Genomic DNA, 17,936 nt, shown 5'->3' on the forward strand with positions numbered 1-17,936 from the left:
AGAGCGGTACATTGCTGGAAAAGGGCTATTTAAGATCTGGTCTTGTGTAATGAGGAATCTTGTGATTAAAGATCCGCTAGAGAGTAGTGACCACAATTTAATATAATTCCAAACAGAATTTTAAATGTTCCATCAAGGGATGTGGGCTTTGCAGGCTGAGCCAGTACTTATTGCCCTTCCCTAGTTGCCCTTGAGAAGGTGGTGGTGAGCTGCCTTTTTGAACCATGGCAGTCCTTGGGATTTGAGTACACCCAGAATGCTGTTAGGAACGGAGTTCCAGGATTTTGACACAGCGGTGGTGGAGGAGCAGCCATAAATTTCCAAGTCAGGATGGTGTGTGGCTTGGAGGGCAACTTCCAGGTGGTGGTATTCCCGTGCTTTTGCTGCGCTTGTCCTTCTAGCTGGTGGAGGTCGTGAGTTTGGAAGGTGCCATCTGAGGTTTGAGTATAATTTTGGGCAATTATAATGGTATAAAGGAGTTGTTGTCAAAGGGGCTCTGGGTAAACAAGCTAACAGATAGGTCAGTAGATGAACAGTGGCAAATATTCAAACAGCTGGTCTATAATGCTCAGCAAGTTTATCCCAATCAAAAAGAGGGATTCCATGAGAAAGAAGCACAAGCTATATGTAACAAAGGAGGTAAAGGATGATGTTAAACTGAAAAGTAGGGTATCAAAGTGGCAAGGGCTAGTGGTAGACCAGGGGACAGGGAAAATTTTAGGATACAGTGACAAAAGAATCCTAAACACCGCATAAGAAGGAAGAAAATGAGGAGAGAAAACTTGCATGTAGTACAAAAGTAATCAGTAAAAATTACTATGGATATATAAATAGATAAAAGGTGGACAAGGTAAATGTGGGGCATCTACAGAACAAGGGTGATGAATTAATAAAAGCAAACAAAGAAATGGCAACTATGTTGAATACATTTTTTGCATCAGTCTTCATTGCTAATATTCCTAAGAAATCAGGTGAGCTAATTCAAATAACATGGTAGAAGTTACATAAATCCCAATTACAAGGGATGAGGTATTGAAGAAACTCAGTGTGTTAAAAAATGAAAGTGGTCAGGACCCAATGGACTGTACGGCAGGTTTGTTACAGAAGTGACTGCTGAGATAATGAACCCATTGGTTGAATTTTTTTATAACTCACTAAACTCTGGGAGGGTATCAGAAGATTGGAAAGCAGCCAATATGACTCCCCGAGAAAGGCAGAAGGCAGGGAACTACAGGCCAATTAGTTTGACAGCTATTATTGGCAAGATACTAGAGTTGATCATCAAAGAGGAAATAGCTAATCATTTAGGAAAGCTGAATATAATTAAACCTAATCAACATAATTTTATGGAAGGTAAATCATGTTTCACAAATTTGCTTGAATTCTTTGAGGATGTAATAGGGAAAATTAATTGAGGGGAACCTGTGGATGCATAAATTAAAATCCCTTGGTATCAGAGGAAAACTGGCTGTTTCACAGAAAACAGAGTTGGAATAATTGGGTCCTTTCCAGACTTCAAGGAGGTAACTAGTGAAGTACTGCAGGGATCAGTTCTTGACCCACAATTGTTCACTATCTGCGTTAATGACCTGGAGGAACAGTCTGTAAGGTTTCCAAATTTGATGATATGAAAATAGGTGCAAATATGTATTGTGATCAAGATGCTGTGATTCTGCTATTGGATATAGATAGATTGAGTAATTGGGCAAAAGACTGGCAAATGTGGGGAAGCGTGAGGTCATGCACTTCAGTAAAAGAAATCAAAAGGCAGATTATTTTCTGAATGGAGAGAGAATGCAAGTGAGCGAAGTACAGAGTGTTCTAGTACATGGATCACAAAAAGCTAGCAGGTAGAACCAACAAGTAATTAAGAAGGAAAAATGGCATTCTGTCCTCTATTACAAAGGTGTTAGAGTTTAAAAATAGGGAGATTTTGTTGCAATTGTACAGGATGTTGATGAGGTCATACCTGGAGTACTGTGTACAGCTTTGGTTACCTTACCTAAAATATACTAACATTGAAGAGATTCACCAGGCTAATTCCTGGGATGAGAGGGTTGCCCTGCCTAGAGAGATTAAATATTTGGGGCTGTATTCCTTGGAGTTTAGAAGAATAGGAAGTGACCTTATTCAAACATATAAGCTCCCCCAGGGGCTTGACAGGGTAGACGTTGTGATGGTTTCACTTGTGGGAGAGTCTCAAGTAAGGGGACATAACTATAAGATAAAGACCTGGTCATTTAGAGCTGAAGTATGTGGAAATTTCCTCTCCCAGAAGGTGGCAAATCTCTGGAATTCTCTGGCCTGGTGGGTCGTGGAAGTTAGATCATTAAGAGTGGAGGTGGATAAATATTTGATGGATCAAGGAATGAAGGGTTATGGAGAAATGGCACAGAAGAGGAGTCGAGGCCATAATCCTATTAAATGGAGGGGCAGGCTTGAAGGGCCTGATGGCCTACACCTGCTCCTATTTTCTTGTGTTACAATATGCAAGCATAGATAGCTTAATTACCTGAGAAGACACAAACAGAACATACTATAATCATCAATGAACATCCCTACATCAGGACATATTGTGGCCAAAGATAATACTCTGTCCTGAGGAATTCCTCCAGCCAATGTCCTATGAGAAGAATGATTGGCCAATAACAACCATATTCCTTCATCCTCATCAATCAGTGCAGTTTCTTCCCGAGTCCCACTGGCTTTAATTTCACCGAGGCTCTTTAACGCCAGTCAGTTACTATTTTGATGCTTTCAGCTCACCTCTGAAATTCAGCTCTGTCTAAGATGTGACTTAAATAAATAAAATTTATATAGCATCTACAGCATTATTTACTTCTCAAGGCAGAAGCATTTTAAAGGAACATTTGCTGTTGAGCCTCATATTAGGGCAGAAAAAAAATTACTTTAGTGCTGTGGTAGGGAGGAAAACATGTTTGGAGCAATTCAAAGCTAAAACACAGTCAAGGATTTTAGGGAGGAAAGAAAAGTTGGTAAATGGTGCCAGCAGTCTGCAAGAATGGAGAGACTGTTTTTTGAAGAAAGGGGTCATGATGGCAGATTGAAAAGAGAAATAGCTAATTTCTGAGGAGACAGGGAGATTAAAATCAGCTAACATGGGAGACAGGCAGGATAACTGGGTGTGCAACAGCTCAAGGGAATAGTTGTAAGGGACAAAGTGGTGGCTCTCATGGACGACATCACAGAGGAACTTAAGCAGAAGTACAAGAGAAATTAGAGAAAGAGATGAGATCAGGGCTAAGACTTGGGTGAGGGTAGGGGGATGGTGGAAGATGTGAGAGAGCTTAGAGATTTCGCCAGTGACAAGGGGAAAGGAGGGAAGCAGCTAAGGCATCTGACTGGATCATCTCAATTTCAGCAACACTATAGTTCAAAAGTTCCTATCACTTATTATTGTATGGGAGGGTGGAAGAGACAGAGGAGAAGATATAAGGCAGTTTGCAGAGCAGAAAAGTAGCTAGGGTTACCTTTGTTTTCTAGGGTGATCGTGGGATACAGAACATTTCTGCGTGGGTTTCCTCTGGGTGTCCTGGTTTCCTCCCACATTCCAAAGATGTACAGGTTAGAAGCAGTGGGCATGCTTTGTTGGTGCCAGAAGAGTGGCGACACTTGTGGGCTGTCCCCAGCATATTCTCAGTAATGCAAAAAGACACATTTCACTGTGTGTTTTGACGTACACATGACTAAATATATAAATATCAAAATTGTGGGAGATGAGAATATGACCATATAGTGACATGTGATCCTGCTAAATCTTGTGGTGAATGGCTAAACCAATGGTCCATAATATCCCTTCTAGTCAGCATCCCTTCCACCTAGGTGAATGGACATGAGGGCTATAATGAACAGCAATTAGGGTAAGAGGGAGTAAAGGTTTTAACAGATTCTAAAGTGTCAAAAGTAGCAAGTGTGTGGTTGATATGATTGAAATCTGCAGAAATATCACTGTGAATGGAGGGCAAAAGGTTGAAAGGTTGAATTTTGTATCTGAATTCAGCAGTTAGGTTTTTCCATGGCTGAACTTGGAGAAGGAGGACATGGTTGGACAGGGACAGAAGAAAGTGATCTGAGATGGTCCTGTGATCTGAGATGACAGGCATAACAAAGGTACATGAGATGGAACGATCAAGGGAATAAGCATGAGGGTAGGAAGTTTAGCTGAAGGGAAAAATAGGGAAAAATTGGGGAAAATAGGCTTTTAATGAACATGAGGATAGAAGGCAAACTGGAGGTTCAAGGTGCCAAAGATGAGAAATCACTTAATACAGAGCCCAGAGGAAAGCAATGTCTTGCTGAAAAAATACTTATTTTGTTTGAGTGGGCTGCAGAAAATGAGAAAAGCAAATGAGGTGAAACACGATGAAATGCTCAAAGGAAAAAAAAATTCCAGACAATAGGGAACTATGAAGTGATTTGGTGATAAGAACCATACTATCACTTTGGTGTTTTGGGTGGGGCAAATGACGGAAAGTATAACCTGGCAAGAGAAGCAGTTTAAAAATGAAAGTGTTGGAGAGTGACCTTGCGGAGGCATTTGAATTGGGTTTAAGGTCAAATAAAGAACCAGTTGTGGGTTAGAAAAAAGAAAACAAAAACAAAGATTGGATGTTGTTATAAGATCCAGAAACAGGTGAGGAAAGAACTTCAGCCTGGAATAAGGAAATACAAACCAAGAATATAATGAAGTCTAGAGTGAGTAGTTCTTGCAGAGGCCAAACTTAGCAATGGAGGGCAGATTATTGGCAAGGGCAGCTTGATAGCATTGTCAGCAACACTTTCCAATAGATCACTGATAACCAAGATGATGGGCTAATAACATGTTTTAATGAATTTGTCCTTTTTTTGAGAACATGTCTTACCTGAGCAATCTTCTATATTAGTGGGTAGACACCAGTGTGGTAGCTGTACTGGAACAGCTTGTTTAGAGAGGCAGCTTGATCTTCAACATTGTAGCTGAATTGTTAACAAAATCCCCTCAGGATACAGGTGAATACTGAAATAATCCTCCATACCTCACAGATACTGTGCAGATACTCAACAAAACTCTCCAACATTCATCCTCAAGGTCTTCATAAGTTCTTGCCCACAGATCTGCAGATCTCAGTTCAGGACAGGAACCAACCTAGCAAAGAATAGAACATAATAATATTTGTCACCCACATGTAATGAACCAGAGTCTCTGCTCTCATTAACACAAAGGATGAAGGGCCCTCCATCCCAGGGAAGAATGTTTGTTTCTACACATGACTCAGTCTGGTATTACAGACATAGCTCCAACTCTGTCTGAGACTGGAATTAACTCCCACAGGATAAAAGACCAGTCAGTGTCAGTCTCCCACTCTCCAATCTACCATACACCAGAAATGAACAGCAAATGTTGATATTTGCTTAAAGGTAAAAAATCGTAAAAGTATTTTCTTCTTTCCTCCTTACTCTTGATGAAATCCACTGCCATCAAAACCTCGCTGTAAATTGCTGCAATGACTGGTTGTTTCTTGAGGGGCAAGGTTCAGATTCATTACCATCAGTCAGTCAGAGAAACACCAGATGCTTGAGAAATACCAAATACCCAGCCAACAGTTAACTCTGAAGGACAAACACCTCAGCGCAGTTCACAAGTAGATAAACATTTGGTTAAACAGTGGGAGATTTTGTACAGAGGATAGCACATTTCTCTGTAAGTCAAATGTTTGTGGATTCAAGTCCTGCTCCAGAGACTTAAGCTCGTAAGTGACACTACTGTGCAAAACTGAGGGAATGCTGCATTGTTGGACACAGGAACAATATGGATGGAGTGCCACTTTCAGAGGTGGAGGGGAGGGAAGAGTAGAGCAGACAGGGTGTTGCACTGTTGGGGATGGCACTGGCACAGTACTGAAAGAGCACTGCACTGTTGGAAGTGCTGCTGCTTATCCAAAGAAACTTTAAACTGAGACCTTGTTTGCTCGCTCAGGTGGATGCCCAAGATGCCTTGAAATAATATTGCGGCACAGTAGCGTAGCGGTTAGTGTGACGCTATTACAGCGCCAGTGATCGGGGTTCAATTCCCATCGCTGTCTGTAAGGAGTTTGTACATTCTCCCTGTGTCTGCGTGGGTTTCCTCCAGGTGCTCCGGTTTCCTCCCACATTCCAAAAGACGTACGGGTAGGTTAATTTGGGTTTAAAATGGGCGGCGCGGACTCGTTGGGCCCGAAGGGCCTGTTACCACACTGTAAATAAAATTTTTTTAAAAATTTTAAAAATTAAAAAAGAGCAGGGGAGTTCCTCTCATTGTTCTGATCAATACTTATCCTTGAACCAACTTCGCTAAAATATGTATTCTGGTCATCCTTCGTGGGCCCTAAATCACTTTGGGATGTCTTCAATTTGTAACAGTGCAATAGAAACATGAACCTTTCTTTACCACTGCAGCAAATTACACTCTTAATGTAGTAAGATATGCTAAGATGCCACACAGAGGCTTGAAGAGAATATGATATTATTGGGGAACAGATACTTTAACTTGGCATCCCATCCATGAATTACCAGAACCGCATTACAAATTTACACTGGTGCTTTTATCACAAATGTTGGCAATAGGAAGTTAATCACTCATTAAAGTTAGCCGCACCTCTCCTCATTATCCTAGTGTCTATAGTTGATCTATATTTCCCACACCTAATGCGGGAAATGGAGTCAGAACACATTACACTGACCGAATCATTGGTGGCTTCCTCTGCAGATACTGGAAATCAAAAATAAAAACCGAAAATTCTAGAAACTGAAAATTCTGGAAAGATTCGATAGGTCAGGTAACATCTGTGGAGAGAGATAAAGAGTTAACAACTTCAGAATTCTGATGAAAATCATCGTTATTCTTTTATTTTGACACCAAACTCTCTTTTGTTGCTGTCAGATTTGTGTCCTGATTGCCACCTCTTTCCGCCAAATTTGTGCGTCAGATTTGAAAAGGCTGAAATATCCTATTAATGTTACTGTCAGTTATTGGAAGTCTGATCCTTCAAACTCTGTCCCCAGCTCCAGGTTCATCCCTTTTTTTTAATAAATACATCACTGCACTGTGCTAACCAAATTAGGAACGAGAAGCTGTTTTATTAAACTTCAAGGTATTTTTGGATCATCCAAGTTCCTAATGATTTAACTAGAAACAAACATAAGCACCTGCTATTAATTAAAATGCAAATGGACTTTTTCAGGTATAAATGAATGAAGAAAGCTCTCCATGCTAGTTCATGCCCATCCTCTTACAGTATGTGAAATGCTTGACATATATTAGTCAGTATTTGATCATGTGAAAATAAATAATTAATTGGGGGGTGTTAGGGCACTGGAAGGATGGCCTTCAACTGAAGAATTATGGCACTGGATGATGGGCTTTCATCAGAGAATTAGAGAACAAGAGGATTGAATACTGATGAGAGAGTGAGGGGAGCAGAGAGGCAGACTTCAATGGGAGAGGAAGAGGACTGAGGGATGGACTTTGATGGGAAAGTTAGAAGCTATACATTTGTGTTTCAATGAGTAAGAAATAGTGTGTGGATATTCAAGGAGAGTTGGGAACTAGAGTTCTGGATTTTGATGACAAAAATAGGAGAATGTGCTTCAAAAGGTGATTTAAGAGACAGCAAGGAAAGGCATCAAAAAGAAAGTTTGGTATTGGTAAAACAGACCATGAAACTGTCAGACTATCATAAAAAGTTTACTGGTTCATTAAAGTTCTTCAGGATAGGATATTTACCATTCTCACCCAGCCTAATCCATGTTTGATTCCAGTCCCACACAGTTATTTAAATTTCCTCCATACAACTACAGCAACTTGGAATCAACAATAAATGCCAACCTCACTAGCGACAAACGCATCCCAAGAGTGATTGTAAATTATGGTTTCCATTGTGGGATAGTATAAACCTACAACAAATCAGCTGTGTATCCTTCCATTTTATGTCTCATAAGTTTCATATCCCCCACTAGACATGCAGTTAATATAGAGTCTGATCAACATTCAAATGTCTGTAAAAGAAAACCTTGCTTGATTGTTTAAAACGTCAAAAAAGCACTTTGCTGCATTAATTATTTCCATATTTTTCTTCTGTCATTTACACATCATTACCATCAGCTTAGTCTCCCACTCACTAGAAGGCAAGTATTGAGCACCTATCTTATTACAAATCTCATTTCCTCCCACTCAGCCTATGCCTCATTCACTGTAGCCAGCCTTAGATCTGACCTCACATCTTCCTCCAATTCACGCCATCCACCTGCACCTCACATGTTCCCCAACATCTATCTGAACCTTGCCCTTATGGGTTGGTCCTATGTTCCCTGCCTGTTGGAAGAGTCGGACACAATCTTTTAGCTTGTTGAAACCATTACTGACAGATCTAAATACTCTCTCTTACTTACTGCAAGGCCCATCTAATTTAAATTAACACATGATAAATTATGCTGGTGGTTTTAGGACCAGGGGCTGAAGTGTAGTCAGCCAGGCACACTGCAAGAGAAGGAAGTCTGAGAATCAACACACAGATCAGACCATGGTTAACAGACCATGAAAAATCTCCATCTTGTGATCTTTACAAATGAATAGTTCTTTGTTAGGTTTCATTCAGCTACTATGTCTGTAAGATGAGGTTGGGTTGGGTTGCGGTAGTGTAGCAGAGATGGAAATGCATCTCATTTGGAGTGGGTTCCACAGTGAGAAATGCAGTGTAACAGTACCCATCTTCCATAAAATTTTACACAGAGTTGTTCTCCCCACTCAGGAACAGCCTCAGACAGTTTCATCTTCCCATTGCTTATCTCTCTGCATTTGCAGAGCTCTGTGATTCTGTCTTTCTTAAAGGAACAAATGGAATTTAAGGCAAGCTCAACAATAAGCATAACTGAACTAGCAGTCTTTGTGCCAAAGCTGAAAAAATAGTTATGTATTAGAGCAGCCAGTTTGGAATATGTGCTTCAAAATTCATGAAACACACTGTGACTCAATTATATACTTACACTTTTCCCATTATCCCTGATCCAAGAACCTCTAACCTTCATCCAGCCCACTGTACATAGATCAGTTCCAAAGTACAGCGTTGTCCTTTCTCAGTTACTCACCACTCTGACCATTCTATGTTCTCTCCTTCGTAACCTGGAATACTGAGCACCTAGTCCTGGTCTCTATAACAGAGGCATGGTTGCACAGTGACCAGGACTGGATGCTCAATATTCCAGGTTATATGATGTTCCAAGAGAAAGACCAAAAGAGAAAGGAGGCAGGGTAGCATTGTTAATCAAGGAAGGTATCAGAGCAGAGTTGAATTGTGATACAGAGGCAGTGGGTAGTAATGTAAAATTGGTTTGGGTTGAAATAATGAACAGAAGAAAGAAAACATGGATAGGAGTAGTCTACATGACCACTCTATAGGGCAGAGTATAAATGGGGAAATATCTAGGGCATGCTTGAAGGGAACAACAATTGTCATTGGAGATGTTAATCTACAGGTACATATTGATTGGACGAACCAAACTGGCAAGGATATTGTAGAAGAATTTGTGGAGTGCATCAAGGATTGTATGTTACGCAACCTATCCAGAACCTGCTGTTTTAGGTTTGGTCATGAGTAATATAGAATATACAGCACAATGCAGGCCCTTCGGCCCACAACGTTGTGCCGACCTTTAAACCTCGCCTAATACTATCTAACCCCTTCCTCCTACATATCCCTCTATCTTAAATTCCTCCATATGCTTATCTAATAATCTCTTGAATTTGACCAATGTACCTGCCTCCACCACCACTCCAGGCAGCACATTCCATGCCCCAACCACTCTCTGGGTAAAAAACTCAGATATCTCCCTTGAAGTTCCCACCCTTTACTTTAAAGCCATGCCCTCTTGTATTGAGCATTGGTGCCCTGGAAAAGAGGTGCTACTGTCCACTCTATCTATTCCTCTTAATATTTTGTACACCTCTATCATGTCTCCCCTCATCCTCCTTCCCTCCAAAGAGTAAAGCCCTAGCTCCCTTAGTCTCTCCTCATAAGGCATACTCTCTATACCAGGCAGCATCCTGGTAAATCTCCTCTGCACCCTTTCCAACGCTTCCACATCCTTCCTATAATGAGGCAACCAGAACTGGACACAGTACTCTTAAGTGTGGTCTAACCAGAGTTTTATAGAGCTGCATCATTACCTCGCGGCTCTTAAACTTAATCCCTCGACTTATGAAAGCTAACACCCCATAAGCTTTCTTAACTACCCTATCCACCTGTGGATATGAACCCCCAGATCCCTCTGCTCCTCCACACTACCAAGAATCCTGCCATTAACTTTGTATTCTGCCTTGGAGTTTGTGAGGAAGGATTAATAAGAGATCTTATGGTTAAAGATCTCCTCGGGGGCAGTGACCACAATATGATAGAATTCCAAATGCAGTTTGAGGATGAACACCACAGGTCCATAACTAGTGTCTTCAATTTAAGTTAGAACAATTATAATGGTATGAAGGACGAGTTGTCAATTGTGTTCTCGGTAAATAAACTAAGAGATGGGTCAGCAGATGAAGTGGCTGATATTCAAACAGATGGTCCTTAGGCATGATTGGATCCCATCATCCATCATTCACATTCTCTCTTTCCAGTTTCACCAGTGTCCATGACTGAACTCCATCTCATAAACTAGTCCAAGAGATCACTGTTTGTGAGAAATGCAACTTGTAAGTGCAACATCCATGTAGGAGCACTTAGATAAACCAATCTGGCCAGTACCAAACCCTATATAACACCAGCACTAACTACTGCACTTGTGCAAAGAACAACTCTGGGACTGGTACCATATTCAGGCACCAATTTTGATTCCACATTCAAGTACCAGCATTGACCCTCCCCTTGCCTGCAATTCTCAGTGAGGATTTGTAATGGTGACTTAGTCAGGAAAGGTTTGGTTACTTAACTGTTTCCACCCACTATGATATGTGGGTGTGCGTGGAATTTACATTGGAACAAAAAGCTCCTGAAGATCCTACAGCTCCAAAATTAATTCAAATTCAAACAGACTCTGATGTTAATCCAAATTCTCAGATAACTTTTCCTGGGGAACATTAATAAAAAGCATTAAACCATTATGGTGTGAGGAGGCTGTCCAAGATCCTGACCTCACTCCATCACATTAATTACTTCACTGAATGCTAACATTGCCAGGTCCTGATCACATGGGACCAAACGGTGTTGACTGTACCCAGTGATTCCAATCAGAGCCATCAGTGGTCAACCACTGAAACAGAAGTAGGTTCCAGACTTCTCCACACACACTGTGAAACATGTATATCTAAGATTTATTGACAGATTGGGAGGGCAGATTTTATGAGATTCCCCAGTATTATGAGAAACTGCCATTTGGATCCAAGGAAAGATAAGTTCCTCTTTTGAAGAAAATTATTTTGCTTCAATTTGATGTTTTTGGTCTTTAGTTAGTTTTAGAACATAGAACATAGAAAAACTACAGCACAATTCAGGCCCTTCGGCCCACAAAGCTGTGCCGAATTATTTTAATTTTTAAAAAACTATTCAATTTTAATAATTTAAATTTTAACTGTAGATAATGGGCCAAGTGCTGATAAATGAGATTGGTATAGGTGGGTATAGGACTGGTAGTAGGGGTAGTTGATTCTTGACAGCAGAATCCAACACACAAAGAGAGCATTCCTCTTCCTTTTATCTTCCCACAACCTATGTAAGCCCTTAGCTCCCAAGCCTTTCCCTTACCTTTCCTAGCTTTCCAGCCTGAGAAAAAGTTTATTGTCCACAGTGTGTCAAAACCTTTGGTATAATTTTCATTTGATCAAAAATGAGCTTCTCTCTCACTGCTCTCCCTCTGTGGTCTCACCTTTCACCTATCAGCCCCTATCCCACCACCCTTCGTACTGCTATATACTCACATCCTTTCCCGTCCTTTTCCTTTCTCATGAAAGTGGAGGCATCAATTGACAAAAGGTGTATAATGTTGCCTAAAATGTAAGCCTGAGAACTGGGAAAATTTCAGAATTTCACAAAGAAGGATCAATACATTGATAAGGAAAAGGAAATAAAATACAAGGTCAGGTTAGCAGGAAACATAAAGATAGACTGTAAGGGATTCTATTGAGAATTCTATTGAGATTCTATTGAACAATTAACAAAGATTAATATGGGTTCCTTCGAGGCCAAGGTAGGAGAAATTATACTGAGTAAAGAAATGTTAGAGAAATTGACTATTATTTTACTAATGAATCAAAGCTAGGCAATGGGCAGTGTGGAGGATGCTGAGAGGTTTCAAGGGAATTCAGAGGTTATGTGAATGTGCAAGGACATAGCTTATGAAATATAATGTGGGAAAATGTGAGGTCATCCACTTTGATAGAAACAAAATAGAAAGGCAGGTACTTTTTACATGATAAGAAATTGAAATGTGTTGGATTTCAGAAAGACCTAGGTGTGCTTGTACATGAACCATTGAAGGTGATGCAGGTTCAGCAAGCAGATGGGAAGGTAAATTGGTTTATTATTGTCACATGTACTGAGGTACAGTGAAAAACTTTGTTTTGCATGCTGTCCATACAGATCATTTCATCACATTAGTACATCGAGGTAGTACAAGGGAAAAGCAATAGCAGAATGCAGAATATAGGTAAATAGTAAGTTTGACCTTATTGCAAGAGGATTTGAACACAAGAGTAGAGACTTTCTGTTCCAATTATGTAAGCCCTTGGTGAGACAAATCTGGGATATTGTATACATGTCTGATCTGTCTACCTAAGGAAGAAGCGAGTTCAGTCGAAGGTATGGTTTACTCAGAACACCTTTGACAACTCTAGAGATGGTGGATTTGTTGTATGAGACAAAACCAAGCCTATTTTCTTATATATTTAGAAGAATAAGTGGTTATCTCATTGAAACATACAACATTCAGACAGGTATAAACATTGTTGGTGTTTTGCCTGAATGGGGTATCTGCAATCAGAGTCACAGATTCAGAATAGGGGGTTAGCTATTCAAGACTAAGATGAGAAGAATTTTTTTCACCCAGTGAGTGGTGAATCTTTGAAGGGCTATGGAGGCATAGTATATGCAAGATTCAGGCTGAGTACATTTAAGACAGAGACTGCCAGATTTTTAGATTTTAAAAGAATCAAGGGAAATAGGGTTATGGCAGAAAAATGGCAATGAGATAAAAAGCATCTGCCATGACCTTACTGAATGGTGGAGCAGGCACAAGGAGCCAACAGCCAACTCCTGCCATTATTTTTTTATGATTTTATTAGATTAATTTAGTTGAGACACAAGAGACTGCAGATGCTGCAATCTGGAGCAAAAAACAAACTGCTGGAGGAACTCAGCGGGTCAGGCAACATCTGTGCAGGCAAAAGGATAGTTGATGTTTCGGGTTGAGACCCTGCATCAGGAGTCTTGTAAAAGTAAACTTACCCATTAGTTCATAAAAGTATTTTTGAGAAAGAAGCCTGATGTCCTTACCCAAGCTAGCCCTATGTGCGATTATAGCCCCATACCATCATAAAAGATTCTAACAAGCCTTTAAACTGCATCCCTCAGGATATGACAATCATCCTTTTCATGAGATGTTGTCTTCAAATCTTTCTCTCCAAGATAACTGAGGGACACCAGGTTAGATTCCTGTGACCCTCCTGCTGCCACCATACACAGCAAAATGAGGATATGTTCGACAGTTCTGTCGGGGAAAGGGCAGAAAGGTTAATACTATGACCAGTACGATAGGGCAGGTTGTTTGGAAGGATAGATAAGTGTGAAAAGATGGTTGTTGAACGTTTATAGATTCTGCCAAGACTGAGTTTAAAAAATACATTTTGCCCATTTTCTACTCAATCAGTTAAGTAATAGCTGTTGCATCAAGAAATTACAATCAAGTTGCACCAAGTTAAACCATATTCAGCCAACTAGATCATGCAGCGTCAAGCAAAACCATACTGAATTGACCTAGGCTGAACCAAGGCTCCATCAAGAACATAATAAATCTCCAGTTGCTCCATGTAGCGGTTAGTGTAACACCATTACAACGCCAGCAACCCAGGTTCAATTCCTGCCACTGTCTGTAAGGAGATTATATGTTCTCCCCATGTCTGCATGGGTTTCCTCCAGGTGCTCCTGTTTCCTCCCACATTCCAAAGACATACGGGTTAGGAAGTTGTGGGCATGTTATGTTGGCACCGGAAGCATGGCAACACTTGCGGGCTGCCCCCAGAACACTCTACGCAAAAGATGCATTTCACTGTGTGTTTCGATGTACATGCGACTAATAACGATAACCTGTCTTATTTTACATTCCAGCCACTCAATAATTTCCTCCAAAGGTTATCATTAACCTTCTCAAAGACAATTAGGCTTAGGCAATAAACTTTGGTCTTGCCAGTGACACACACATCCCAAAACATGATTTTTTTTTGAAAAGCCCTTGTGCACCTTCTCCTCTCAAGAACTCTAGTCACCCATTGATCATCCATCTCATTCTCTGGGCAATGCTTTAAGCTGAAGATACCATAGCAATTTATCATTAACAGTGGGTCCCACTCGCAATGGGTATTGCCAGGTGTGATCAGTGTTGCTATGCAGTGACATGTGTGAGCCGTGCCAATACACTAAGCATTGAGAAGTCGAACAATGCCACAATAATGAACACTGACAGGTGTGAGCTGTGTCACATCACACAGTGATTGGTGTGAACGGAACTATCATTCTCCACACTCTCTTCCCTTTGAAGGAACTGCTCCAAATGGTACACAGAAGGGCTGTGGATGAGGACAAAGGACAACGTGGAGAAGGAGTTGAGATACAGGATGTTTTTGAAAAGCAGAACAGGATTGAGGGGCTGTGTGGTCTTCTTCTACTGCTTATGTTCTAGGTGGAACTAACTCAGGAGATAGGACTACTCTTTCTTCACTCCCAGCCCATTTACAATGTCCTTAGTTACCTGGATAATTTTGGTGTCCATAGCTAAGAAGTGATATATTTGAGATAGCTGCAAAAGTACATCAGACTGGTTCTCACAATGGCATATGAAGAGTGATTGTGTGGGCTAGGTCTCTAGTCTCTGGAGTTTAGAAAATTAAAGATACAAAATTCTTCGGTGTCTCAATGGGGCAAATGCAGAGAAGGTGTTTCACCTGGTTGAGATAACTATTCCTAGAGTTTACATCCTCAAAATAAAGGGTAGAACAAATTCACCAGGAATAAGAAGAAACCTCTTCACACAAAGGGTCGTGAATCTTTGGAATTCTCTATCCTAGAAGACTGTGATGGCCTGGTCATTGACTGCATCCAAAACAGATAGATTTTGCAGAATTAAGGGAAGTGAGGAATGCTGGGATAAGGCAACATAGATTGCAAAAGAGGAAAGTGATGCTTGACCAAGTTTTAATATCTCTGAAGCATCAGAAAGTAGTGTAAGGTGATTGGGAATGGGGTTACATAGGGTGCTGGGGAATTGGGGACTGGAATGATTGGGAATAGAGCAATGTAGTACAGATGGAGGAATGCAGATAGGGCCATGAGACAGGGAATAGGGACAACATAAAACAGTTTAGGGATTGGAGATGGGGAAGTGAAGACAGGTTGTGGGCTAGGGGATGGGAGTGGTGGTTGGGCTATTTGACTTGATGGTTGATGGGACTAGGGTGGTTGAGTGTTTAGTTTTAATGACATTGGGTGGTTGTAAGGTTATTGAGGATTGTTGATGGCTGTAGGTAATTGGTAGGTTAAATTTTGTTATTTAGTTTTATGGTGTTGATTAGGGATTGGTCTATAGGGTTTAAGTTTTTGTTTGGGTTTAGGGTTTCCCACTCTAATTGTTGTCTGCATTGGGTGATGTAGGAGCAGAGTTGGGTGGTGATGTAGGAGCGGGGTCTGGTGATGTAGGAGCGAGGTCGGGTGATGTAGGAGTGGAGGTGGGTGATGTAGGAGTGGGGTTGGGTGATGTAGGAGTGGAAGTGAGCGATGTAGGAGTGGAGGTGAGCGATGTGGGAGTGGAGGTGAGCGATGTAGGAGTGGAGGTGAGCGATGTAGGAGTGGAATTGGGTGATGTAGGAGTGGAGGTGAGTGATGTAGGAGTGGAGTTGAGTGATGTAGGAGTGGAGGTGAGCGATGTAGGAGTGGAGGTGAGCGATGTAGGAGTGGAATTGGGTGATGTAGGAGTGGAGGTGAGTGATGTAGGAGTGGAGTTGAGTGATGTAGGAGTGGAGGTGAGCGATGTAGGAGTGGAGGTGAGCGATGTAGGAGTGGGGTTGGGTGATGTAGGAGTGGAGGTGAGTGATGTAGGAGTGGAGGTGAGTGATGTAGGAGTGGAGTTGGGTGATGTAGGAGCAGGGTTGAGTGATGTAGGAGCGGGATTGGGTGATGTAGGAGTGGAGGTGAGTGATGTAGGAGTGGAGGTGGGCGATGTAGGAGTGGAGGTGAGTGATGTAGGAGCGAGGTCGGGTGATGTAGGAGTGGAGGTGGGTGATGTAGGAGTGGGGTTGGGTGATGTAGGAGTGGAAGTGAGCGATGTAGGAGTGGAGGTGAGCGATGTGGGAGTGGAGGTGAGCGATGTAGGAGTGGAGGTGAGCGATGTAGGAGTGGAATTGGGTGATGTAGGAGTGGAGGTGAGTGATGTAGTTGAGTGATGTAGGAGTGGAGGTGAGCGATGTAGGAGTGGAGGTGAGCGATGTAGGAGTGGAATTGGGTGATGTAGGAGTGGAGGTGAGTGATGTAGGAGTGGAGTTGAGTGATGTAGGAGTGGAGGTGAGCGATGTAGGAGTGGAGGTGAGCGATGTAGGAGTGGGGTTGGGTGATGTAGGAGTGGAGGTGAGTGATGTAGGAGTGGAGGTGAGTGATGTAGGAGCAGGGTTGAGTGATGTAGGAGCGGGATTGGGTGATGTAGGAGTGGAGGTGAGTGATGTAGGAGTGGAGGTGGGCGATGTAGGAGTGGAGGTGAGCGATGTAGGAGAGGGGTTGGGTGATGTAGGAGCGGAGTTGAGTGATGTAGGAGCGGGGTTGAGTGATGTAGGAGTGGAGGTGAGTGATGTAGGAGTGGAGGTGGGCGATGTAGGAGTGGAGGTGGGCGATGTAGGAGTGGAGGTGAGTGATGTAGGAGCGGGATTGGGTGATGTAGGAGTGGAGGCGAGTGATGTAGGAGTGGGGTTGGGCGATGTAGGAGTGGAGTTGGGCGATGTAGGAGTGGAGGTGAGCGGTGTAGGAGTGGAGGTGAGCGATGTAGGAGTGGGGTTGGGCGATGTAGGAGTGGGGTTGGGCGATGTAGGAGTGGCGGTGAGTGATGTAGGAGCGGGATTGGGTGATGTAGGAGTGGAGGTGAGTGATGTAGGAGTGAAGTTGAGTGATGTAGGAGCGGAGTTGGGCGATGTAGGAGCGGGGTTGGGCGATGTAGGAGCGGGGTTGGGCGATGTAGGAGTGGAGGTGGGCGGTGTAGGAGTGGAGGTGAGCGGTGTAGGAGTGGAGGTGAGCGATGTAGGAGTGGGGTTGGACGATGTAGGAGTGGGGTTGGGTGATGTAGGAGTGGCGGTGAGTGATGTAGGAGCGGGATTGGGTGATGTAGGAGTGGAGGTGAGCGATGTAGGAGTGAAGTTGAGCGATGTAGGAGTGAAGTTGAGCGATGTAGGAGTGGAGTTGGGCGATGTAGGAGTGGAGGTGGGCGATGTAGGAGTGGAGGTGGGCGATGTAGGAGTGGAGGTGGGCGATGTAGGAGTGGAGGTGAGCGATGTAGGAGTGGAGGTGAGCGATGTAGGAGTGGAGGTGGGCGATGTAGGAGTGGAGGTGAGGGATGTAGGAGTGGAGGTGGGCGATGTAGGAGTGGAGGTGGGTGATGTAGGAGTGGAGGTGGGTGATGTAGGAGTGGAGGTGGGCGATGTAGGAGTGGAGTTCTTCATT

The 17,936-nt window shown here is 42.4% G+C and overlaps 2 protein-coding genes across 2 annotated transcripts in view; both read right to left on the reverse strand.

Moving 5' to 3' along the window:
- Nucleotides 1-17,936, reverse strand: part of LOC127580315 (uncharacterized) — a 93,610-nt gene that overhangs the window by 75,622 nt on the left and 52 nt on the right. Inside the window, exon 2 of the mRNA XM_052033610.1 lies at nucleotides 4,884-5,146. The gene's annotated coding sequence lies outside the window, so the exon portion shown is untranslated. The remainder of the gene's footprint in view (nucleotides 1-4,883; nucleotides 5,147-17,936) is intronic.
- On the reverse strand, nucleotides 15,859-17,935 carry LOC127580558 (uncharacterized). Its single transcript, XM_052034144.1, has 2 exons — nucleotides 16,378-17,935; nucleotides 15,859-16,286 (listed from the first exon to the last, which is right to left on the reverse strand). The coding sequence occupies exons 1-2, from the start codon at nucleotides 17,933-17,935 to the stop codon at nucleotides 15,859-15,861; spliced, it is 1,986 nt and encodes a 661-aa protein (XP_051890104.1).

The sequence above is a fragment of the Pristis pectinata genome, chromosome 19, assembly GCF_009764475.1.
Source record: "Pristis pectinata isolate sPriPec2 chromosome 19, sPriPec2.1.pri, whole genome shotgun sequence".
In the NCBI taxonomy this organism is placed as follows: Eukaryota; Metazoa; Chordata; class Chondrichthyes; order Rhinopristiformes; family Pristidae; genus Pristis; species Pristis pectinata.